Raw genomic sequence first — 24595 nt, forward strand, 5'->3', positions numbered from 1 at the left:
ATTTTTTTTTTTAATCTTTATTTATTTTTGAGAGAGAGACAGAGTGTGAGCAGGGGAGGAGCTGAGGGGAGGGAGACACAGAATCAGAAGCAGGCTCCAGGCCCTGAGCTGTCAGCACAGAGCCTGAACTCATGAGCCTGAATTCAGAGCGGGGCCTGAACTCATGAACCGTGAGATCATGACCTGAGCCGAAGTTGGACGCTTAACCGACTGAGCCACCCAGGCGCCCCAGTTCAAATTTCTTAAAGTTAAAAACGCATTAGTTTGAAACCAAATGATCCTACCAGTGACCAAGATTTTCTTAAGTTTTGGATCACATAGCATCTTTAACATGCATTATCTCCTCTGAGGCTAATGATCACTCTGAAATATAAAGATTATTCTTTCTGTTTTATGGATAAGAAAAATCAGGAAAAAAAAAAAAAAAAACCAGGTTCACATACTTTAAAGCAAAAGGACAACATATGGGCCAAATCTAAAATCTAGACACATTTTTTTAGAAAATTAGAATTTATTAGAAATATTAAAAATTAGGAGACCTTGCATTAACAAATCCAATTTCAGCAGCCATAGAAAAAATGGAAAATGGGGCGACATTGGGCCCACACTTCCCATGGTGACCATCATTTGGAGCTGAATCACAGCTGCTCCTTTGAGATGGGGCCTGAGCCCTCCAGGCAGCCACTGCATTCCTTGTTACTAGGAGACATTTGAATTTGAGACCGGAAAGAAAGAAACCACTTTATTTGAACAGACAAAATGGAACTTAATACATATGCAAAAGTAAATTGATGACACAAGCCACTTCTTTGGATCCTACCCAGTGTCTACCTTTGCTAGGTTAAATAGTTACCTTGAGACTAGAAACATGAGTAACAGGGACAAATCCACGCAGAGATTATGCATATTTTGTCTCCTTTCCCCCCACACAAGCTGCATGTACCTTTGTAAACATTTGATTTGTAAATCATGTCTAGTACTGCAGACAAATGTGCTGGGATGAAAGGAAAAGAAATCACTGAAATAGGAACAAAGGTAATTTACCTGGCTTGGATCCCCAAATTTGCATTTGATGATAAATTTCCACAGTGCCTCAGGTGAGGGGAAGGGAAGGGATATTCAGATGCACTGGGGTGTGGCATTTGGTTTTTTTTTTTCCTTCTTACATCCATAAAGCCTGCTTAAAAAAAAACAAACAACCTACAGCAAAACTGAAGGGATATTACATTCTAGTCTAATTTTAAATTTCATTCCCAGGATCCTCTAAATAACAGCAGCTTTCAAATCCTAGCTGCAGCTAGCTACTAACCAGCTGGGTCCACTGTGAGAGTCTACCTTTTGGAACCTTGGTTTCTCCATCTACGGTTAGAGATATGGGATTATATCACAGACTCTGTTAATCTCCTGGACCTTCAACGGCTTCTTGTACTTCAAGATGCTCTCTGATGACTTCCCAATTGGGCTGGAATGTCCTGGGGTTGTCTTTTGTTTTTGTATGCCCATAATTTGCGAGGGGAAAAAAAAAGCCCTTAACCAGCTTTAGAAGGCACAAAACCAGGTTTTAAATGTGGAATAAGTCCTCCTACTGGCCCAGAAGGATCTCAGCATCTTGCAGATCATTTTACTCTCCCCAGTCCTTAATAAGCATATGCTTAGCTATACATCCAGCCTTTTGGAAGAGAAGCTGGCTGAGTTAAGGCCATGGAGGTGGGTGGGTGGAAGCGGAGGAGTGACAGTTCAAGCCAATTCAGACGACAAATCATTAACTGGTTGGAAGAACCAGAGCCACAGATCAGGTGCTGTGACTAGGGATGACTCTCCATTTGCTCACACGTTTAGTGGGGCCTATTCTGTGCCAACAACCTGTGTTTTTGAGCACTCAAAGTTGGAAAGTTGAGATAGCTTTTACCTTCAGGGCATACTATATAACTCTTAGTCAAGGATTAGTGCCAGAGTCGGCAAACTACTGCCCAGGCAGGCTGTTTTTGTAAATAAAGTTTTCTTGGAACATCAGCCAAGCTCATTCATTTAGGTACTGCTCATAGGTGTTTCTTCACTACAGCAGGGGTGAGTAGTTACAACAGAGATCATATGACCTACAAAGCCTAAAGTATTTACTATCTGGCTGTTTAACAGAGGTAAGAGACAAGTCACAATAAAGTTGCTTTCCACTTAACGTTTACCACATGCAATTTAACTCTACACACTGGTTTAAAACACACAAACAAAAAACCTAATGCAAGCCAACTTCTTGGTCTGGTGCAAATGAAAAAAAGGGTGAATACTCCCAACTTGTAAAGGAAGCTGGTTGTGGTGTATCCATACACATGAGGGATACTGGAATTTACAGGTAGTCTAAAGGATTTTTCCAAGGGTCATCCTGAATCCGCTTGATTTTTTCCCATAGGGCAAAACTCTGAACTTTGGAACCCAACAGCTGCAGAGGTTCACAACCCCACAGCACTTAACAGTACTGTGTTGAAAGACTTGTTTCAATGGACAGATAAGAATGGTTTGTATGTCACATTCTGTTTTTTTATTTTTATGTTTCCCTTTTTAAACAAAGGGAGAGAGGCTGCTTTAGCACTTGGGCTTGATCAAAGCAGTGTGTTTTCTTTGCTATTTGATACACCAACTGAAATCATACCGATATTAAATCTTACTCCTTTTAAAGGGAAAGCTCATTAAAGACAGAGAGCCACAGCCTCGCCCTGGGGAAACTACTGGAATTAATGAGTGTTTATAGTTCTTGCCCTCTCATTCTCAAACATCCGAGATAAATCTCAAGGGGCTGTGGCTGAAATAGTACGGCTGCAATTTACAAGAAAATGAGCCCAGTTTCAAGCAGAAAATACCAAAGAGAGGGCCTGGGGAACAGATTCTACATATAAACGTCAGATGCTAAGAAAACACAGAGGAACACTGTACACGGATACTTCAGGTACACTGTGGATGCTGCCACTGAGATGCGGAGTATATATCTGCTTGGAGTAAAGGCTCCAGTTCCAAATTGCTGACCTTACATGTAAAAGGTTTGAGGCGCACCCTCTCCCACACTAGCTGATGGAGAAGTTAGAGGTAGTAAATGTGTGCATACAAAAATCAAACCTGTTTTATAAAGCCCACTCTAGAAAGCATGCTGAAAAATGGAATTTGTATTCCAGAAAATCAGTTGCATTCGGGAAGGAAATTAAAAGATAAGCCAACAACCAGCGTGCAGGCCTTCGCCCACAGCAGAAGGGGGCCTGATACTGTGCAATCTTACATCCACAGAACAATGCCATGCATGCGTCCAAATGCTCTGAAATAAGGCTTTGCACTAAGTCATGATAAGATACACCCTGGGAAAAGTTAATGTGCAGCTCTACCCTCCCCATCACAACTCAGGAAACAAATTCTGTGGGCCCAAGATTTCATTTCAGTACAGCCTGAAAAAGCTGGTGAGCAAAGCCCAAAGCCCTAATAGTCTTCATTAATGGCAGCAAAAAGCACTTTCTTACATCTCATGACCAAAAAAGAAAAAACAGAAGAAGCAGCTCAAAACGATATGTTGGTTCATTAGGCTGCTTTCTCGATCCCCACTCCCCAAGATGCTGCCCTAAGGGACAGCTGTAGTGTCTCTGCTAATAGCAAAGACACGTTCAAGAGTCAAAAAACGAAATACAAAAGTTGATTTACAATACACTAAAAATACTTGCCCCTTACCCCCGCCAAAAAAAACCCTAAATGATAAGTCTTCCCCCTCCCCTCCCTGCGCTTAGCCCTTTGGCTTGGGACTGGACGGCAGTGATTTTCCTGGCAAGCTATTCCTCCATCTGGGCCCAGGCTTCTTCTGCCTTCTGGTAGTACTGGTTGGCCAGCCGGCCCTTCATGGCTTCCATCGCTGCCTCGGCTGCCTGTGTGTACAAGTCGCCTGAAGGAGAGCAAAGTGGGGCACAAAGAGGTGAACCACCTGTTGTTTTTGCCAGCCCTATGACCCAGACCCCTCCCGGGGAACAGTACCCTAAGATTTCTTTAAGAACCCAAATGACTTCTTCCTGACCTGAGTGGGCAGGTGATTCAAGCCTAGCCAATCAGAACACTCTCCCAATTCCCACCCGGCCTTAGGGACTTAAACAGAGCCAATCAGACATCCAGACTTAGGCACAGCCAATCAGAGTAAACCATCTCAATGAGATCAGTGATTGGCTTAAGGGTGAGGGGGTGATTCCATTTGATCCCATGAGAATCAGGGTGAGGATTTTTACAGGCCTAATTAGGGAATGCATGAAAGTGGAAGAAATAAATAGAAGAAATAAAGATTAACAGTTTCATGTCAGTTCTGGAGAGGTTTTTGCTTCCAAGAAAATTTGTGCAAAGTGTACAAAAACACTTGGTTTTCAGAGTTTTTTGGATTTAGAAATTTCAAATAAGGGATTTTAGAGTTGCATTATTATTTGCTTAGTTTTTTTTTTTTTAAGTTTATTTATTTTGAGAGAGAGAGACGGACAGAATAGGAAGGGGCAGAGAGAGAGGGAGGGAAAGAACCCCAAGCAGGCTCCATGCTGTCAGAGCAGGGGCCAATGTGGGACTTGAACCCACAACTGGTGAGATCATGACCTGAGCTGAAATCAAGAGCCAGAGGCCTAACCAGCTGAGCTACCCACGTACCCCTTATTGGCTTCGGTTTTTTTTTTTTCGCACATCTTAAAAAAACTTTAAACTTTTAAATATAGGCTCATCCTATGAAATCAGGAGTTCAGTATGCTTATTATGTAACAGAAAAAAATATATATATAGTGTGCACATCAACTGATGAATGTATAAACAAAATGTGGTGTATCTATACAATGGGATATTATTTGGTAATAAAAAGGAATGACGTACTGATACCTGCTACAATATGGATGAACCTTCAAAACAAGATGCTAAGTGAAAGAAGCTAGACACAAAAGACCACATATTGTATGATTACATTGATATGAAACATCCAGAACAGGTAAATCCATAAAGACAGAGAATAGGTTAGTAGTAGCCAGGACAGAGGAAGGGGGAAATAGGGACTGACTGCTAACCAGTACCAGGTTTCTTTTTGGTGTACTGAAAATGTTCTGGAATTAGATAGTGGTGATGGTTGCACAACATGATGAATATACTAAAAACCACTGACCCATGCACTTAAAAATGGTGACTGTTGTGTAATGAAAATGTCAGTTCAATTTTTAAAATTGCAAAAATACCAAACTCCTAATATATAACCATTAAAATAAAAATGTTCATTTGCATCCCAGCTCCATAAAGCCCCCTCCTAAACCAGCACCATATGGGTATCCAGCCTGTCACACAGGGCTGGTATGTCTCTTTCTCCCCTCCAGTGAAAGAAGAGACTGTCTTAGGGCACCTGGTTGGCTCAGTTGGTTAAGCGTCTGATTCTTGATTCCAGCTCAGGTCATGATCTCGGGATCCATGAGATCGAATCCTGAGTCAGGCTCTGCGCTGACAGCTTGGGATTCTCTCTCTCTCCTCCTCCCTCTGCCCTTCCCCCCTCCCCTCACTCTCTTTCTCTCCAAGTAAATAAATAAAAACTGAAAAAAAAAAAAAAAAAAAAAAAAGAAGAGATTCAGTCTTGCCTCTGCCATAATTCCCAATGAGACAGGAATTATGTCCCTCCCTGTTCCATACCAGGGGCAGGTCAGCCAGGCCCTACCTGATCTCTGCGGGTCCTTCTCCAGCCCACAGCCGCCAGTAAACAGCATCTCGGCCTCCCTGGCCAGCAGCGTGTATCGAGGCTCATCTTGCATCCCATCATACTCCCCGCCCTCATCACAGTCTGTCATCTCCAGGGCAGTGTTGTACCAGCGCAGAGCCTCTGGCCAGTCTCGGGACCTTCCAGGAGATACAAAGGAAAAGTTGGAGGTTACCATGGCAATGGGCAGAAGGAGGAGACCCATCAGCAGGAGAGGCAAGTCAGGGATCCCAGTGGGGCCACCACCTATGATTCATGACCCATGGTACCCAGTGCTACCACATCTAAGGGGTATCATTCACATTGTAGGTTTAGATATTAAGACAGTAGTCAAGTAGCTTTCCCTAGCAAAATTGGTATATTACCCAGGGTACCTGGGTGGTTCAGTTGGTTAAGCATCTGACTCTTGATATGGCTCACGTCATGATCAAGCCCCGAGTTGGGCTCTTTGCTGACAGCAAGGAGCCTGCTTGGGATTCTTTCTCTCTCTGTGTGTCTGTCTGTCTCTCTCTCTGTCTCTCTCTCAGCCCCTCCCCCACTCACCTCCATGGTATATTCTCTCTCAAAATAAATAAATAAACATTTTAAAAAATTGGTATATGTATTACACAATTTCCAACAGATGATATAGAGTATTTTGAGGAAGGGGCATTTTTCTAGTTTGTACAGAATCACACTACGGGCTAGCATTAGCAGCGGCTGGTACCCAGCCAGTCTGCTCTATGACTTGAGTAGGAGAGGCGGTGGGTGGAGGACCCTTTCTCAAGGCCTCCAGAACCATCCAAGCTAACAGCAGTCACTCAGCCGCATCTTATCCTCTGCCTGTGCTGGCCAGTTCTGGTGCTCCTCCAGCACAACTCAGGGCTCTCCCCAGAATAGCCGGCTTTTCTCTGGCTCTGCCCCTCAACTCTTTCTCCCTACTATGAAAGGCCAAGCCACCAAGGGCATACATGGGTTCCAACCAAATCTGAACATAAAATACAAAGCAAACAGGGCAGCGGGCTCTTTCTTGGGGTGTACTAACTGCACAATAGGAAGCATGTGAGTAACTATTTATAGCATATCAGGAAAGAGCAAAGAGAGACGCAGATAAGAAAGTCTATGGGTCTCGTGAAATGTGCCAGGAATAACAGCTCCAATGACTGGCTGGCCTCTCCTCTGAGGCCCTACCCGACCTAGCTCCACCCCTATCTTAGAGCCCATTAACCTCCCCCACGCCAGACTGGCTGAGCCACTTTCTCTTCCCAGAACGTGCCAGACTCTGTCTGCTGTTTGGCCTCTGCCCCCGCTGCTCCCTCCGCTTGAGCGCTCTTTCTTCAAGTCTTTCCATGCCTGGCTCCTCATCCACCCAACGTCACCTCTTGGGAGACACCATCCCAAACACTCTATTTCCTACGATGACCTCGATCATATAATCCCATAATTCTCCTGTTGACTTATTCAGTTGCTTATTATGGCTTCCCTTGGCTAAAACACAAGCTCCAAGAAGGCAGGGACTTTGTTGTGTCCTCTGCGGCATTCCCAGGGCTTGGCAAATAGCTCAGCCTTCCTAAATGTCTGTTGGATGAATAAACGTAAACAAGTGGCTGGCTAGGATGGCGTTCAGGAGATAACATTGATTCTATTTTATTTCATAAAAAGGGGAAATCATTTGAAAATTCTTGGTGACCTGACAAACTAGGGTTTGAACAGTGGACTGAGGCCACTAAACTACATCATCTCACCCTTCTCAGCTTTGACCCTCCCTGGTCCAGAACGGCAAAGCAGAACTGCCCCAAAAGCATTAAACAGGAAAGAGGACGGGGCGCCTGGGTGGCGCAGTCGGTTAAGCGTCCGACTTCAGCCAGGTCACGATCTCGCGGTCCGTGAGTTCGAGCCCCGCGTCAGGCTCTGGGCTGATGGCTCGGAGCCTGGAGCCTGTTTCCGATTCTGTGTCTCCCTCTCTCTCTCTGCCCCTCCCCCGTTCATGCTCTGTCTCTCTCTCTCTGTCCCAAAAAGTTGAAAAAAAAAATTAAAAAAAAAAAAAACAGGAAAGAGGAGGACAGGCCTAATCTCTCCTTGCCCGCCTCCCACCACACCCTACACCCGAGATTAGGGTGCCCACCTTGCCTTGGAATCGCCAATGATTTTCCTTCCCATATTAAATGGCAACTTCTGGGGTGCCTGGGTGGCTCAATCGGTTAAGTGTCTGGCAACTTCTGGGGTGCCTGGGTGGCTCAATCGGTTAAGTGTCTGACTCTTGATTTCGGGTCAGGTCATAATCTCACAGTTCCTGAGTTTGAGTCCTGTGTTGGGCTCTGCACTGATAGCATGGAGCCTGCGTGGGATTCTCTCTCTCTCCCTCTCTCCACCCCTCCTCCACTCACACTCTCTTGTGTGAGCTCTCTCTCTCCCACTCAAAATAAACAAACATTAAAAAAAAAAATAAATGGTAACTTCTGAGAAAGTTGAAACCCCTTACATGTAAATGTGGGCCTATATGGGGCCCTGCCTTACCCAGAGCTGGCCCTTAATTAATAGTCTGTGAATGGAAGAGGCTGGAACTGCTTGGAATGAGGAAGAAGAATAAGAAAATGACTATGGCAGAAGCTATAAAAGCAAATGTTGACAGATTTAACTACATAAATATTAAAAACCAGTTGCCCCAAACCCAGTAACAATGGTCACACTGTGTGGAACATGTGCCACCCCCCTCCCTCACGCTGATGACAGCCATCTTCAAAAATAATTTTTTAAAAAAGAAGTATATGCCTCAGAGTCGATAGCCTTAATGTTAAAAAATTCTTACAAATCAGGGACACCTGGGTGGCTCAGTTGGTTAAGTGTCTGACTTCGGCTCAGGTCACAATCTCACACCTCGTGAGTTTGAGCCCCGTGTCGGGCTCTGTGTCGACAGTTCAGAGCCTGGATGGAGTCTGTTTCGAATTCTGTGTCTCCTTGTCTCTCTGCCCCTCCCCCACTCCCGCTCTGTCTCTGTCCCTCAAAAATTCATAAACATGAAAAAAAAGTGTTTTAAATTCTTACAAATCAAAACAACTGCCATCTCAGATAAAAAGTAAATAAAAGGCATGAAGAGAAAACACACAAAGATTTCTTAAGGACCTCAGATACAAATATTCAATCCCCAGCTCCAGCCCCCTCCCACCATGCAATCAATGGGCACCATATACATTGGCATTTGACCTGACATAAGCATGTCTTGTCTTTGCCTTTTTCTTTGTCTCCCCTCCCCTCTTTCTTTCTTTCTTTCTTTCTTTCTTTCTTTCTTTCTCCTTCTTTCCTTCCTTCCTTCCCTTCCTTCCTTCTTTTTTCTTTCTTTCTTTCTTTTTCTCTTTCTCTTTCTTCCTTCCTTCCTCCCTCCCTTTGCTTCTTCCTCCCTCTTTTCTTTCTTTCTTTCCTTCCTTCCTTCCTTCCTTCCTTCCTTCCTTCCTTCCTTCCTTCCTTCCTTCCTTCCACCTCTCTCTATGCCAGTATAGTTCTGAATCTGAGAAGCAAGCCAGTACACAGTACATTGGAGGAGAGGGGACAAGACCTAAGATTTGGCTCTGCCACTTACTAGCTACCTGACCTTGGCCAAGTTCCTTCACTTCTCAGAACTACAGTTTACTCATCTGTACAATGGGGCTAAAAACACCTCCTGTCTGTGTCCGAGAGAAGTGTGGGTTCGTTTATTCAAACAACTAGTAAGCCAGGCCTTGCGCTAAGCGCTGGGATTATAGAGATGCAGGAGACCCCCAGTTCTTGTTCTCAGTGAGATCACAGATCTCAGATCTCTCAAAATCACAGATACGAAGGTGCAGTCGAAAAAGAAGGGGACGTGATTGTCACACTAGGTATCTGATAAAATTGTGGACGCATGATATGTAGTAGAGGTGAGATGCCACAAATGGAGACATTTTAGACACCGAGAGCTTGATACGATGCAGCCACAGTCCTGACCTTCCTTAAACCCAGGGAGAAAAGATGAGACCTCGACCCAAAGAGGAAGAAACTTCCAGGCTGCTCCAACCCTGCAGGTTTAGATAATCATAGTGCCCACCCTGTTCCCATCTAGAAAGCCACGGGCCCCTGAGGGCAGCAGGAACAGCTGAGATCCAGTGGGAGCCAGAGGCTGAGCAAGGGGTCGCATTACGAGTTGAATTCCTTCAAAGGATCTCCACCGTTGGGACTTCTGGGACTTCCCACTGGCTAAGCCAAGGAGAGGAGATGAAGCGGGGCCACGCCTCCTGCCCTCCGCTGAAGAAACCAGTCTTGGCACCACAGCCGGAGGGACAGCTGGGAAAGTGCTGGCACCTGCAGCGGGGGAGCCTTCAGGAGACTCAGAGCCACTCTGGAAACTCACACCAGGCCTGAATCTCCATGGGATCTTGCTTCCTTCCCTGCTCTCCCTCTCAGAAGTGAAAAATAACATCACAAAAATACAAGTAGAAAGAGGAAACTAAAGTCACCCATAATCCTAACATCTAGGGACAACCACTCTGGACCTAAAGCAAATCTCTTGGCAGAATGTCTGGGATGTCCCTGCTTTATCTGCCAGGCTCGGGGAGGATTACAGGCATCATGTCAATGAACCCTCACATAACCACCCTGGAATGCAGGTTATATAATTATCCCCATTTCACACAATGAAGACACTGAGATCACTTGTCCACAAGTGAAATAACTTGTCCACAGTAGGGGACTGGGACCGGGGGAGCTGAGCCTGGAACCTGGGTCTGTGCTGATACCGAGGGGGAAGTCCCCGCCTGTGGCCCAGGTTCCCACCAGCTCCGCTTGAGCTACAGCCACGGTACCTGTCTGGGCTGAGGTTCTGGCCAGTGTCAAAAGCCCGAGCCACCAGGATCATGGACTGTCTGTCGCCAGCTTCAGCTGCCTTCAGTAAGTAATCGAATCCTTTAGTTCTATTCTCTTCTGTTTCCTGTCAATACAGACCAAAGAGGGGGAGAGAAACGGAAATGAGGCAGGGAGGAATGGAAGCTTAGCCCACTCTTGCTCACTGCTCTGATTCCTCCAGCCAGCCACATCATCTCTTGCCTCCAATAGGGCTCCTTGCTTCCATTATTTAAAAAGGTTTTATTCTGGGGCGCCTGGGTAGCTAAGTCAGTTAAGCATCCCGACTCCTGATTTCGGCTCAGGTCATGGTTTGTGGTCAAGCCTCGCATCAGGCTTTGCACTGACAGCGCATGGTGTCTGCTTGGGATTTTGTCTCTCCCTCTCTCTCTGCCCCTCCCCTGCTCACTCTCTCTCTCTCTCTCTCTCAAAAGTAATAAATAAACATTTTTTAAAAGTTTTTATTTTTAAAAAGTTTTTTTAAACTTTTCTTTTTATTTAAAAAGTTTTTAACAGCTTTATTGAGGTATACTTCACATGCCATACAATTCATCCATGTAAAGCACTCAATTCAGTGGGTTTTAGTACATTCACAGAACGTGCAACCATCCCATTATCAATTTCAGAATATTTTCATCAGCCCAAAAAGAAACCAAAATGCCATACCCTTTCACTGTCACGTCCCAGTTGCCCCATCCCACCCAGCCCTAAGTAACCACGAGCCTACCCTCTGTCTCTAGAGATTTCTCTATTCTGGACACTTTGTATAAATGCAATCGTACAGTACGTGGTCTACTGTGACTCGCTTAACTTCACATAAAGGTTTTAATAGATTGGTGCTTTGTTCTTTTTATGGCAAATAATATTCCATCGTATGGACAGATCACATTTTATTCATCAGTTGGTGGATGTTTGGGTTGTTTCCACCTTTTGGCTGAATAATGAATAATGCTGCTATGAACATCTGTTACAAGTTTCCACATGGATGTGTGTTTTTATTCTTTTGGGTAGATAGCTAGGAGCGGAATTGCGAGTCACATGTAACTCCTACTTAGCCTTTGGAGGGGCTACAGTGGCTGCACCATTTCTCATTCCCACCGACAGTGCACCACCTGCTTCCATTCTGCTCCCCCAACATCCATCCCATAGCAGCAGCCGGAAGGATGCTTTTAAAGACCAGGTCAGGTCACATTACTTTATCAAAGCTGCCCATGGCTTCTTATCCCCACTCAGAGACAAAGCCAAAACCCTCACATCAGCCCTTCTCAACCACCAGGCTTCAAGAAGTATGGGAGGGGAGGGCACCTCGGGGGCTCAGTTGTTCAAGCATCTGCCTCTTGATCTTGGCTCAGGTCATGATCTCAGGGTTCTTGTGATCAAGCCCCACCACGGGCTCTGCACTGACAAATCCCTGTTTGGGATTCTTTCTTTCTCTCTCTGCCCCTCCCCTGCTCACGCTCTCTCTCTTTCAAAATAAATAAAAAACAAAACAAAAAAAGCGTGGCAGGGACCACCAGCTGTCTCCATATCCATTGTCCTCCACCATATTTTGGGCGCCACGTGGCTGACTAGCTACAGGCTACGTTTTTCAGCCTCCCCTGGAGCCAGAACTGTGTCCTAATACAAGAAGCCCCTCCGGTCACTCTCAATCACCTTGTCTGGTATCTTCTCCTCAGCACAATAGAACAATGCCTGGCATGGGAGGTGCTCAATAAAGGCTAGTTATTTTTAATTCTGTTGGAAAGATTTTTGTTAATTATGATCTGTACTATATCCTTCTCCATTTGAAAAGTTTACTCCATGAGAGCAGGAACCTAGGACGGTGCCCAGAGTGTTGGAGACTCTCAAAAAGCAGGTGCTAAATTCATGCATGTGTTAGTAAGAAAACAAACAAAAGTCCCAAAGGAGGGGGCAGTGGAGAAAGGGGGTGATGGGGTTTCTAGGGCACATAGCGGCTTCTCAGGGTACACACCCATCATTTCTTTTGCTAAGCCATAAGCCTGCTGGGACACAGCTTACTTCCTCCCTGCCTGCCCTGTCCTAACCGTCCACCCACACTCCTGCTAGGGAAAGCTGCCAGAGTCTATCCTCCGGAGAAAGGCCTTTGAGAGGCTTACAGGTGAGAGAGGAATCTGAAATGGCTTGTAAATCCCTTTACAAAGCTGCCAAGAGTGTGGTTTGTGTAAACAGCCTGAGGTCACAAGAAGATCTCCCCCCAGTCCTGGTCCCTCACCACTCATGCCGGGCTCTGGGATTACTTTATTCAGGCCTCAAATCCTTCTGAGTGTCCTCTCTGGACACAGAGTGCCAGGCTCTGTGGCAGATGCTGGGGGAACAGGCCAAAGGCAGCAGTATGCTGGCGCCGGCTCTCTGGGCTCAGGAGAACTGACCATGAAATTATCGGGGATTTTGCAAGCCAACTGTACAACACAGTCATTATTAAAAATTACATAAACTTCCAATTAAATGAATTATATTAAAAACAAAGGCAACAAATACTCAAAACTCATGACTTTTTTTTTTTTAACTCATGACTTTCTACTTATTTTAACTATGATGTACTGTTGTCCATATTCTTCAGATTATTTATGTCTATTTCTGGGTTTCTCAACCTCGCACTAGTGACATTTTGGACCAAATAGTTCTCTGCTGTGGGGGCTGTCCTGTGTATGGTAGGATGGTGAACAGCATCCCTGGCCTCTATGTACTAGATGCCAGTTGCAACCCCAATATTTTGACTACCAAAAGTGTCTCCAGGCATTGTCAAGGGTCCCCTGGAGAAGGAACAGCAGAATGACTGGTTGAGAACCACTGGTCTCTTGAATCTGTACAACAGAAATACTGTACATTTCTTTCCAAATCCAGATTCAGTGATGATGTATTGGGGCCTTGAAAATGGCACCCTAGTCACATTTACATCAAAGAAAGTGGAAAATAGTACAGATCAGAGAGCTTTTTAAAAAAAAAAATTTTTTTTTTGTTTTAATGTTTATTTAGTTCTTGAGAGACAGAGACAGAGCGTGAGAGAGAGAGGGAGACACAGAATCTGAAGCAGGCTCCAAGCTCCAAGCTCCAAGCTGTCAGCACAGAGCCTGATGTGGGGCTTGAACTCACCAACTATGAGATCATGACCTGAGCAGAAGTTGGATGCTCAACTGACTGAGCCACCCAGGCACCCCTCTTTTTTGTTTTTTTTAAGTAGGCTCTACGCTCAACATGGGGCTTTGAATGCCCAGTACAGGGCTTGAACTCATGACCCTGAAATCAAGAGTCTCATGCTCTTCTGACTGAGCCAGGCAGGCGCCCACCTACAGATCAGACTTTGATTGTTCTTTTCGATGGTCTTGATGGAAAGCAAGGGACGGAGAAAACATTCATAATGCAGATTAAACTTACAAGTGTGTCACGTCTGTAAACATGACATTGTGACTAGCACAGGAAATTGAAGAAACATTTTTCAGTATTTTAAGTTTATTTTGAGAGAGAGTGTGCAGGAGAGGGGCAGAGAGAGGGAGGGAGGGAGAGGGAGAGAGGGAGGGAGGGAGAGGGGGAGAGGGAGAGAGGGAGAGAGGGAGAGAGGGAGAGAGGGAGAGAGGGAGGGAGAGAGGGAGGGAGGGAGAGGGGGAGGGAGGGAGAGGGGGAGGGAGGGAGAGGGGGAGAGAGGGAGAGGGAGAGGGAGAGGGAGAGGGAGAGGGAGAGGGAGAGGGAGAGAGAGAGAGAGAGAGAGAGAGAGAGAATCCCAAGCAGACTCCACGCTGTCAGTGCAGAGCCCCATGTGGGGCTTGAATCCATGAACCATGAGATCATGACCTGAGCTGAAACCAAGAGTTGGATGTTTAACCAACTAACTAAACCACCCAGGTGCCCCTGTGTTTCAGTAGTTAAAACCATTATCTGATTCAGCAAAGAAGTTGCTCACATCAGTGGCAAATGAATGAAGTTCCAGTTCTGACCATCCTGGCACCTCTGCCCCCTCTGCCTGGACAGCTCACCTCCCACACTCTGCCTGGCTCACTCCCGCTCAGCTTTTAGGCCTAACTCAGAGGTCACCTCATTCATCCGTCCCACAAATGTACACTGAATATGTACTGGGCATCGGGCTCTGTTCTCACCACCAAGGATACAGATGGAACCCACCATTAGGTGTTTCACCGACCCCGTGAAACCCACTCAGGGCCCTTCCCATCTGCTTCCACCACTACTTTCTGTTTCTCCCATCATGCCATGTCATAATTGCCTGGAATCATGACTGTCACCTTGCACTCGTTCCCCAGTGGCACATCCCAGTCCTACCAGTTTCAGCTAACCTGCAAGTGCCTGGCCCCACACTGGGGCTCAGAAGTTTCCGGGGCATGCACAAACCTGCAGGATGGAGAGGACGATGACTGAGCACCCCCTCCCACCCATGACTAGGTCCCTGCCGCCCCTCACCTTCAGAGAGACGTCGGCCAGGATGTGGTGGGGCAGCTGTGAGCACATGAGCCCCAGGGCCACGATGGCCTCCAGCTCGCCCAGGTCGGCCGCGTGCTCCAGATGGAAGACGGCCGACTCGCGGTCCCAGTCCTCGTCCTTCTCGCAGAAGCGCCCGCCCTCGTGGTAGCGCACCATGGCCAGATGGACCTACCACACAGACTTGGCTGTTGGCCCAGCTGCCTGGGCAGAAGCACCCAGGGCCGCCCAGCCAGCCTGCGGGAGGAAGCGATTAGCGGAGCAGAGGCGTGAGCTGGGCTCTGGGTCAGCGGACAAAGGGCTCTGAAGCGGGCATCACCGTACCTTCCCCAGAATGGACTTCCCGATTTTTTTTTCAAGGTCCAGAGCGTTAAGCCTTTGCACTTCCAGGGCCACGGCGGAAGGTCTGGGCAGGTGGAGGCGGGAGGGGTTGAGGAGATTCCACTTGTCCACGCACACCTGAAAGAGGGAACCGGGCACGGAAGTTTACAGGCCAGGGAATGAGGGGCTGGGGACGCAGGCCCCACCACCAGCCGTCAGTTGCTCCTACCGCGTGAGCCTGGCTGGCAAGATGCAGGGGGCGAACCCTTAAGGTATCAAATTTTCTTGGACAAACACAGCTCCATTTCTAATCCCTCAAATCCTGCCAATTTACGGGCGCTGAGGGAATATTATAGCACCGGGATACAAAGGCCAGTGGAATGGACTGCAGCAGTTCAAAGTGTTTCCCACTCGTTTATCAAGCAGGGTTTGGTTGGGAAGGTTGGACCGTAAGCTGCCTCCTTGGCCAGTGACCCACATGATGGGCCAGAAAAGTCTGACTTGAGACCCTGCAGCAAATCCACTTCGCTTTCCTCTGTGCATCCACAGGAAGCTTCGGGGAATAGGTTTGGAAAACACATCATGTTCCAGCTACAGACACCCTCTTCCAAAGGTCCCTGCAGGACCGAGCCAGGCAGCTGCGTGCATATATGTGCGCTAAGCATCCTGCAATGCACAAGGCACCCCCCACGACAAAGAAGGGCCCAGCCCAGAATGTCAGAATGTCAATGGCACCACGGTTAAACAACCCTGCTCTACACTGTGTTGAGACCTTGCACCATCGGTAAACACCGCGTGGTAAATGCTCTGTGTTCTGGACGGAGCAAGAGTCAAGCCTGCTGGGGCAACTGGGAAAGGCTCCCGCAGGAGGTGCCACAGGGGGCCAGTCTGGGGTTGCAGATGGGCTTTGAGGAGATGTGACCACAGTAGGAGGAAGGACCTGGCAAGTGGGAGACTCACAAAGACTAGAGGGTGAGAGGTTCAACATGTGTTTCTGGTTCAGCTAGGGAAGGGTGCCCGAGGATTGGTCTTCCCACATCTGCCTGATGATAATGAGCTTCTAAGATGCTTGTTAGAAACGCTTGCCAGTGACCTGGGGAAAGCTGCTTAAGAGCCCCGTTCTCTCATATGTAAAATGGGGATGAATAACATTAGCCTGTCTCGCTGGGTGGTTGATAAGTAAATGAATGAATTCTCTGAGGCACTTATACACAGGCATTACTTTACCATGTGAGCTGTGGCCCTTATAGCCCCCCCTCCAGGATGGGCTATCCTACTTGTGTCTATGCCTCTCCGCAGATCCCCCAGTGTCCCGCCCAGTCCAGGGGCTCAAAAGTATTTGCCAAGGGGACTGGCTCCTTTGCACAATCTTCCTTTAGCTGATGTGTGAGGCGCCTGGGCAGGCAGCAGTGACACCAGGGAGGAGAAACAGGGGCTGGAAAAGGCAAGCACATGGTCACGACAAGGCTGCCTCAGGGAGCATTACCCGTCCGGAGCTGCCCAGGCTGTCTTCGTCAGACTCGTACCTCCGGTTACCGTTTGAGTGGCCCTGAGGGAGGTGAAGGGTAGAGTGAGCCAAAGAGCAGTTCCCAAGAACTGGTCCTGCCCTCCTCCCCAGGGGACCCTCTTCCAGGGGACTCTCCTCCTAGGGGACAGGCTCAGCCCCCTCCAGGAGACCCTGCTCCCAAGGGACAGGCCTGGCCTCTAGGAGGGGCAGCTGGAACTCATGTGCCAAGAAGAGAGAATGCTGGGTAACAGGCAGGACCAATGTGCTGGTGTGCCCACAGCCTTCCTCTCACCCTCCCTGTGTGCACAGATGGAAATGACTCAAAGGCACAGGATCGTGGCAGGTAAGTACCAAGAAAACCTCCTTCCCCTTACCAAAGCTCCCATAATAGGTCTTTACTCGCAGTAACAAAGCTGAGACCAAAGGGCTCTCAGCAAGACTGGTTTGGATGCTCAGATTCAACTCTGGCACATGGGAAAACCTCTAAGTGGCAGACACTGCCTGAGCCACCCGCACCAGTGTCCTCCAGTGCACTCCCCAGGATGGCCAGAACACCACGCATTGAACGGCATCCTTCTGCCCACACCTTTCCAGCCTATTACCCAGCACCCTAGATTCCAGTTTCCTCAGAAGAGTTGTCTGCCATTTTCAGTCTTATGTAATCGCCCATACTAGTCCCTTTACTAAACTTTCTGGTCCCCGTAACCCTGTTTTATCTTCTGCCCTGCCTTTATTTTTATCTGAAATGATCTTGGGTATCAATTTACCTATTATGTTCTCACAACGCACTCACATTCCTCCCCACCCTTCCGTCCCCCTGGACAATGAGGCAACAGAACACTCTGGTCTCATTTCCCTGGGGGGAATTCCTTACATGTTCTCGGGGCTCTGGGTCATCCAGCTCACCCCGCTTCTCACTGGGGTATCCGCTGTCCCCACTGTTCTCAGAGTCCTGTGGAGAGAAGATGGCCCTAGGGTCTCAGTGGTCCTCTGAGTGGTGGTTACTTCTGGACACTCAGACATTTGCTATCTCTCCTTTGTCCTATCACTTCAAGTAACATCCCCTTCCCTCCGTATTGCTGATTGGGTGACAAGGAAATAGTACAAAGTAGTGGCAAAGACCTTGGGCTCTGAAGCCAGACTGCCTGGGCTCAAGTCTGAGCTTTGTGACTTGCCAGCTGGGACCCTGGACAGCGATTTCCTTAGCCATGAGGATTCATGATAGGGCCTACAATGAAGGGCTATGAGCAAGAAGTGAGGTGTTACTCACTGAGAGTATGGACCACAGGAAGACCAATCTATTATTAAGAGGGGCTCAGGGCGCCTGGGTGGCTCAGTCGGTTGAGTGTCCGGCCTTGGCTCAGGTCATGATCTCATGGTCTGTGAGTTCGAGCCCCACATCGGGCTCTGTGCTGATAGCTTGGAGCCTGGAGCCTGCTTCAGATTCTGTCTCTCTTTCTCTGACCCTCCCCTGATCATGCTCTGTCTCTGTCTCAAAAATAGATAGACATTAAAAAAAATTTTTTTTTTTAAAAAGAGGGGCTCACAGGCAGAAAAACAAAGGCTGGTTTATGACGTATGACCCATGGACACAAATGTAGCACTGAGTGCAGTATTTACTACAATGGAGCCCTCTGCCAAAACTGGGGCACATTTTTTATTCTTCTGGACAATTCGGAATCTCTAACTTCAGTCATTTGTCTACCCGTGTTCAGTTCTGGACATCTCTGCATGTCACCTGCATCACTATTCGGCTCACACTTTTGTTTCTTTCTTTGTTCTACTAATTAGTATTTCAAACATACCTCTAAGAACAGAGAATAATAAAATGAACTCCTATGCACCTGTCACCTGGCTTTGTCTGCTCTTAACATTAGGTCTTAGTTATTTCAGATCTTTTAATTTTTTTTCATTTAAAAATTTAATTTTAGAAAGAGAGAGAGTTGGGGAGAGGGGCAGATGGGGAGAGAAAGAGAACCTTAAGCAGGCTTCACACTCAGTGCAGAGCGCCACACGGGGCTTTGATCCCACAACCCTGGGATCATGACCTGAGCCAAAATCAAGAGTCAGACCCTCAATGGACTGAGCCACCCAGGTGTGCCTGGATCTTTTATTTTATTTTATTTTTTAAGTTTCTATTATTTTTTTTTAATTTATTTTTGAGAGACAGAGAGTGAGCAGGGGAGGGGCACAGAGAGAGGGAGACACAGAATCCGAAGCAGGCTCCAGGCTCTGAGCGGTCAGCACAGAGTCCGACGCGGGGCTTGAACTCACAAAACGCAAGATCGTGACCTGAGCCAAAGTTGGATGCTTAACCGACAGAGCCACCCAGGCGCCTTGAAATTCTAAAATGCATTCTAATTCCAGAATGAAATCTATTATAAATGGAATCAAAAATAATATCTACCTCACGGGTTGTTGAGGCATAGAGTGTCTATCAAACTCTTGAAACAGTCTTATGCTTATTTTTTTCCTTCCACTCAAAAACTCTGAAAAGCAGTCAAGAATGAACTTTAACCTTTGGAGCAATCCCAGGGTGCGAGTTAAAGTGCACCTGAGGTCTGGGCACAGGTGACACGTCTCAAAGTCTGCTTTTAAAATTCCTGTGAGTTTTTACTTTGACACTGTAATATGTCTGCCTGAATGCAAATGCAGTGCCTTCAGCTTCTGCAGAGTCACCCAGAAGCTGTTGGAAACCGGTCCTGTTTATCCAACCTGAGGGCATCACGCTGGATTGTGCTATAAGTCACTCGTCTGAAACCCAGGACAGCTCCCTCCCCCCAGGACAGCTGTCCACACGCATGTGGCCAAACCACACCAGGGCTGAGCTTGCTCAGCATTTATCAGAAGGTTGCATTGTTGCTAATTTGGATTCCCTCTTCTGCTACCATCTCTGGGAACTGCAATGGATCCAGCTCTTCTCAGAGGGCACCACTGCCCTGGGCAGGAGGCTGAGAGTCATCCGCACTTCCCTGTGGCCCCTGGCAGTGCCCAGAGCAGACCGGGAGATCCCTCTCCAACTTACCCGGTGATTGTCCAGATGGTCATGGTCTCGGGGTACCATGTTGTCAAGGTCACTGAACACAGGCCAATCTGGGCAGGAGAAAACAGAGATAACGCACTGGCTCTACCATTAAAACTGTCTGAAAGACTGACTACAATCTAGGGCTGAACGCACCTGTCACCAGGCCTTTTTAAAAATTTTTTTGAAAATGGTGCAAAAATGGGGGAAGAAAGCTGTCAGTACCTGGAGGGCTACAGTTCTTCCTCAAGAACTTATTCAGTCTGCCACTTGCTGGCTGTGGCGTCCTAAGCATGTAGCTTCACCCCTGTGCCTCCTCAAGGCTGTAATGCAAATAACTTGTGCAACGGGCTTAGAGGCGCACGTGCCTGGGCCACAGTTGGCCTTCAGTGAGGTGCAGGTGTGAAAGAAGAACGGCTATTTGTATATCTGGGGCTCAATGAGTAGCTACAAGTTGGAGAAGCCTCAGATGGCTTAACAACCAACCACCTTCTTCCTGGGTGGTTCCCAGTCTCTGTCTCCTCCCCTGAGCTTCCACAGCCAAATCCAGCTTGTTTCCATTTTTATATGGTTTTTAAGAATGGTTTTTCCATTTAAAATGGTTGGGAAAATTAAAAGAATAGTAATTTATGTGAAAAGTACATGAAATAGAAAATTTAATGTCTTTCTTGGAACACAGTTACACCTACTCATTTACATACTGTCAATGGCCACATTCATGCTGCTAATGCAGAAGCCATAGGTCCCCAAAGTCTAAAATATTTACTCTCTGGCCTTCTAAGGAGAGCCTGTCAACTCCTGCTTCAAACTATACCCAAGGTCTTCTAGTGGAAATGTCTAAAAGGCTTGACATTTGACACTAAAATCTTCCTCTTCTGTTCCTCTACAGCGTCCCCCAGCTGAATAAGTGGCCACCCCACCCTTAGAGTTTTTCAGATCAAAACCCTGGAGTCAGCCGTGCCTCCCCTCCACTTCATCAGCAAACTCTATCACTTTAACTTTGAGGATAATGATTCCGTTTTCCTCCTCTGATCTATTCATAGGTCGTTCAGATTTCCTAATATTGAACAAGTCTCAGATGCTTGCAAAAACACTATCTGATTATGACGGACTATCCTTTCAAAGACACTACCAGTTTTGTTAATACCTTATTTAGAATTTCTGTATTGCATGTTTATAAGTGGGGTTGGAATGCAGTTTTCTTTTTTTGCTGTTTTATGAAATTTTGGTGTAAAGGTTTTGCTAGTTTCATGAAACACGCTGAAAAAAATGTTATCTAAAACAGGGTCTGTTTTTGAAGCATTCGGAAGACTTGGGTCTTGAAAACTTATTAAACAAACTCACTCATACAACCATCCGGGCCATGAATCTTTTTGACTAGCATATCTGATTTCCTAACGTAAGCGAAAGCCAGTTTAGTTGTGTTCTTTCTGGTGCCTGTCCCCTCCAATCACAACTACCAAGGACCAAAAACGTCACTCACGGAGGTTGTCCAGTTTCTGGCTGTGTGGTGTGGCCGAAGACGGGGAAGAAGGGAGAGAGTCAAAGGTCACGTCACTCATGTTCTCATCTCCAGAGTTTTCTGAAAGGCGAAGGAGCAGGGGGGGGCGACTCCCAGAGAGGGTCCTTACTCGGGGGCTCCCACACTTCTCCTCTGTCCCCCTCAAGATGGTCTTGGCTGATTGCTGGAGAATTAACGGACACCCATGTCACACAGGAACCCTCTGGGGAGAGAAGGGCTCTTCCGGGAGCGTGCTGTTTACCCAAACTCTGAGGCCCTTTCAGTCAACAGCCCCCATACATGCCTGTTTAGGGACTGGCAGGAAATCTAAAAATAACCAGTGGGGGATTAACCCAAAGGCTTCTAAGAAGGGGCATCTGGTACAGGAGCTCAAAGCCAGCCAGCAATCCCAAAGTGTTAACCACACTCTACAGCCCTGAGCTGGGGCATACCTGCGGCCACACATCCAGAATCCCAAGCTGGTCTGTCCTGACAATCTCTTACATCTGGTCACGGTAAAAGCGGGGGCCTATCCTGGACACAGCAAGGTGCCCGAAGAGCCAGGTCCAGGTCTAGTCCAGCCATTTATCAACATGCCACACAAATACATGTACCACACACCTCCCTCACTATCTCTACACACTTGGGCTCTTCACTCTGGTCAAAATAGGTCCAATCAAGCAGACCCCAGGTACTGGGTTAGCGGGGACACTCTGAAGGGCTTTGTGCACTGATCCTGGGAGGAATGAGGGCCACGGATGGAGCTGAGATCCTTCTGGCCCTGAAACTCTTCAAGTAAGCATTGCAGGGCCTGGACTGCCATCACAGAGAAGCGCAGCTCACTGCCTGGCAGAAGAAGGGCCCGGTCCCCCTGAGCAGGCTCTCATTGGGCACCCACCAGCAGCTTGGTGTTCTGATTCACAGTGTCCCTCTCTCTTGGTGAGAGGTCAAAGGCAGCGAGGCCCATGCTCTTGCAAATCCGGTTGCAGGCATGAGAGTGGAAGAAGAGCGCCATCCCCCGGACACCTGCGGGCAGAGCAGGGGAGTCTGGAGCAGCGCCTTGCTTTGTGACAGGGGCGGGGCAGTGCTGGGCACCAAAACCACGGAAAGGGCAGGCACTGAAGTGGCAGGGCTCAGACGTCCCAAGCTTCCACCCCCACCATCTTGGAAAGGCCGATCTACCACCTCAGCCAGTTTCCTCGTGTGCAGGGAGAGCTGAGAGATGTGGGGAAACAGGGAGTGTGGTCTCCATGGAAACGGGCTGGCTTTCCCCACCTACCTAGGTTGCCATCTCCAAAGTCAGTGCCTTTCTCGGTGTGGATCTGCGGGTCGGTGTAGAGGTCGCCCACACCCTGGATGTCCACCACAATCAGCTGGTGCCCGGAACGCTCAAATGTGAAGTGGCTGAAGGCCTGGGGTGGGGTGGAGACGGGAAGACTAAGGTGACCAACCACAAGAGACCAAGCTGTGGACTACGCATACACACGTCAGCCACCACTGCGGGGCTGCAACACCTCAGCTCTGCCCATGATGGGGCCTTTCTCTGCAAGAAGAGGTTGCATATGGGGTGCCTGGGTGGCTCAGTCGGTTAAGCGTCCGACTTCGGCTCAGGTCATGATCTCGCAGTTCATGGTTGAGCCCCACGTTAGGCTCTGTGCTGACAGCTCAGAGCCTGGAGCCTGCTTCGGATTCTGTGTCTCCCTCCCTCTCTGCCCGCCCCCTGCTCATGCTCTTTCTCTTTCTCAAAAAATAAATAATAAACATTAAAAAAAAAAAAAAAAAAGAGGTTGCATAGAGGAAGAGATAAAGGAGGAGCCCTGTTTAATTCTGCAGGGACAGAAGCTGGCTGGCATGTCTCGTTACAGAATCTACTTCGGGGCACTCCAGGAGGCTTGAGGGCCCCCTCGGGGGGAGACCTCATGCCCACAGGGACCCGCCCCTCCAGGGGCCTCACCTGTGGCGTCAGGCGCATGTTGTCATCACGGACAAAGCCCGAGTTGGAGTTGTACTTGATGTACTTGCCCTCGATATAGTGCTCCAGGTGGAAGAGAGGCTTGCCCGGTCTGTCCTTCAGCTCCACCACGCACATCTGCATGATGTCCACCTGGTGGGAGGGGAGCAGCTCAGGCAGGAGCCAGGTGGCAAGCGCCTCCGACACAGAATGCTTGGGAGGAGCCGCCCGCCTGGGCTCCAATCCTGGCTCCATCAGTCAGCAGCTCTCTGCAGGCCAAGTGTCCCCAGAATCCACTGTCCCCTTTTCTTTTGAGAATGAAAACCCCTGTGATGGCTTAACTGCGTCTCCCCCAAATTCATATGTTCAAGTCCTAACCCTCAAAGGTGATGCTATTCGGTGGGGCCCTTGGGAGGGGATCAGGTCATGAGTGAGAAGCCTTCATGAACGGGACTGGCGTCCCGATAAAAGTGACCACAGGGCTCCTTCGCTACTTCCGCCATGTGAGGCCACAACAAGAAGGCACCGGCTATGAACCAGGAGAGGACTTCACCAGAATGTGACCAGGCTGGCACCTTGGTTTTGGACTTCCCAGCCTCCAAAATTGTAAGCGATAAATTTCTGTCATTTGTAAGTTGCCCAGTCCGGGGAAGCCTGGGCGGCTCAGTCAGTCGAGCAACCTCAGTCAGTTTCAGCTCAGGTCATGATCTCGAGGTTTGTGGGATCAAGCCCCATGTCCGGCTCCAAGCTGGCAGTGTGGAGCCTACTTAAGATTCTCTTTCTCCCTCTCTCTCTGCTCCTCCCCCCGCTCATGCTCTCTCAAAATAAATAAACTTAAAAAAAAAAAAGTTCTGTTAGAGCAGCACAAAGGGACTAAGACAGCCCCCAACTGAGTTCCAACACAATGCACAGCCATCCAGGAGGAATGACATCACTCGGCCTCCCTTGCAGCTAGGTGTGGCCATGTGACCAAGCTCATCCAATGGGAATTGAGCAGCAGTGATGATGTAACCCCAGCCTGCCCCTCCTCCTCTGGCCTTCCTGAGGCTATCGAGTGGACATCTCCCAGTGAGGCCGACCTGGCCATGTGCTCCAGGGCCACACTCTGGGGTAAGGCAGAAAAACAAGACAGAAGGAACCAGGCTTCTGGATGACTTAAAGAAGTGAGGCACCAGCCCACCCTGAGCCCCCCACCAAAATGGGACCATCAGATGAGAGAGAAAGAAACCATTTTGCCTTACTACACATTTGTGGGTCTGTATGCTAAGCAACTAAGCAGGTGTCTTACA

The 24595-nt window shown here is 48.0% G+C and overlaps 1 protein-coding gene across 1 annotated transcript in view; it reads right to left on the reverse strand.

Annotated features, from left to right (window-relative positions):
• Nucleotides 1–727: 727 nt before the first annotated feature.
• Nucleotides 728–24595, reverse strand: part of EEF2K (eukaryotic elongation factor 2 kinase) — a 47810-nt gene continuing 23942 nt past the window's right edge. Inside the window, exons 6-17 of the mRNA XM_042921791.1 lie at nt 23310–23459; nt 22635–22767; nt 22254–22381; nt 21338–21539; nt 19858–19925; nt 17707–17784; nt 16812–16874; nt 15329–15463; nt 14987–15175; nt 10519–10643; nt 5687–5865; nt 728–3913 (exon numbers count right to left, since the gene is read on the reverse strand). Of these exons, the coding sequence (XP_042777725.1) occupies nt 3804–3913; nt 5687–5865; nt 10519–10643; nt 14987–15175; nt 15329–15463; nt 16812–16874; nt 17707–17784; nt 19858–19925; nt 21338–21539; nt 22254–22381; nt 22635–22767; nt 23310–23459 (1560 nt within the window). The 3' untranslated portion in view covers nt 728–3803. The remainder of the gene's footprint in view (nt 3914–5686; nt 5866–10518; nt 10644–14986; nt 15176–15328; nt 15464–16811; nt 16875–17706; nt 17785–19857; nt 19926–21337; nt 21540–22253; nt 22382–22634; nt 22768–23309; nt 23460–24595) is intronic.

Source organism: Panthera leo, chromosome E3, assembly GCF_018350215.1.
Source record: "Panthera leo isolate Ple1 chromosome E3, P.leo_Ple1_pat1.1, whole genome shotgun sequence".
Classification (NCBI taxonomy): Eukaryota; Metazoa; Chordata; class Mammalia; order Carnivora; family Felidae; genus Panthera; species Panthera leo.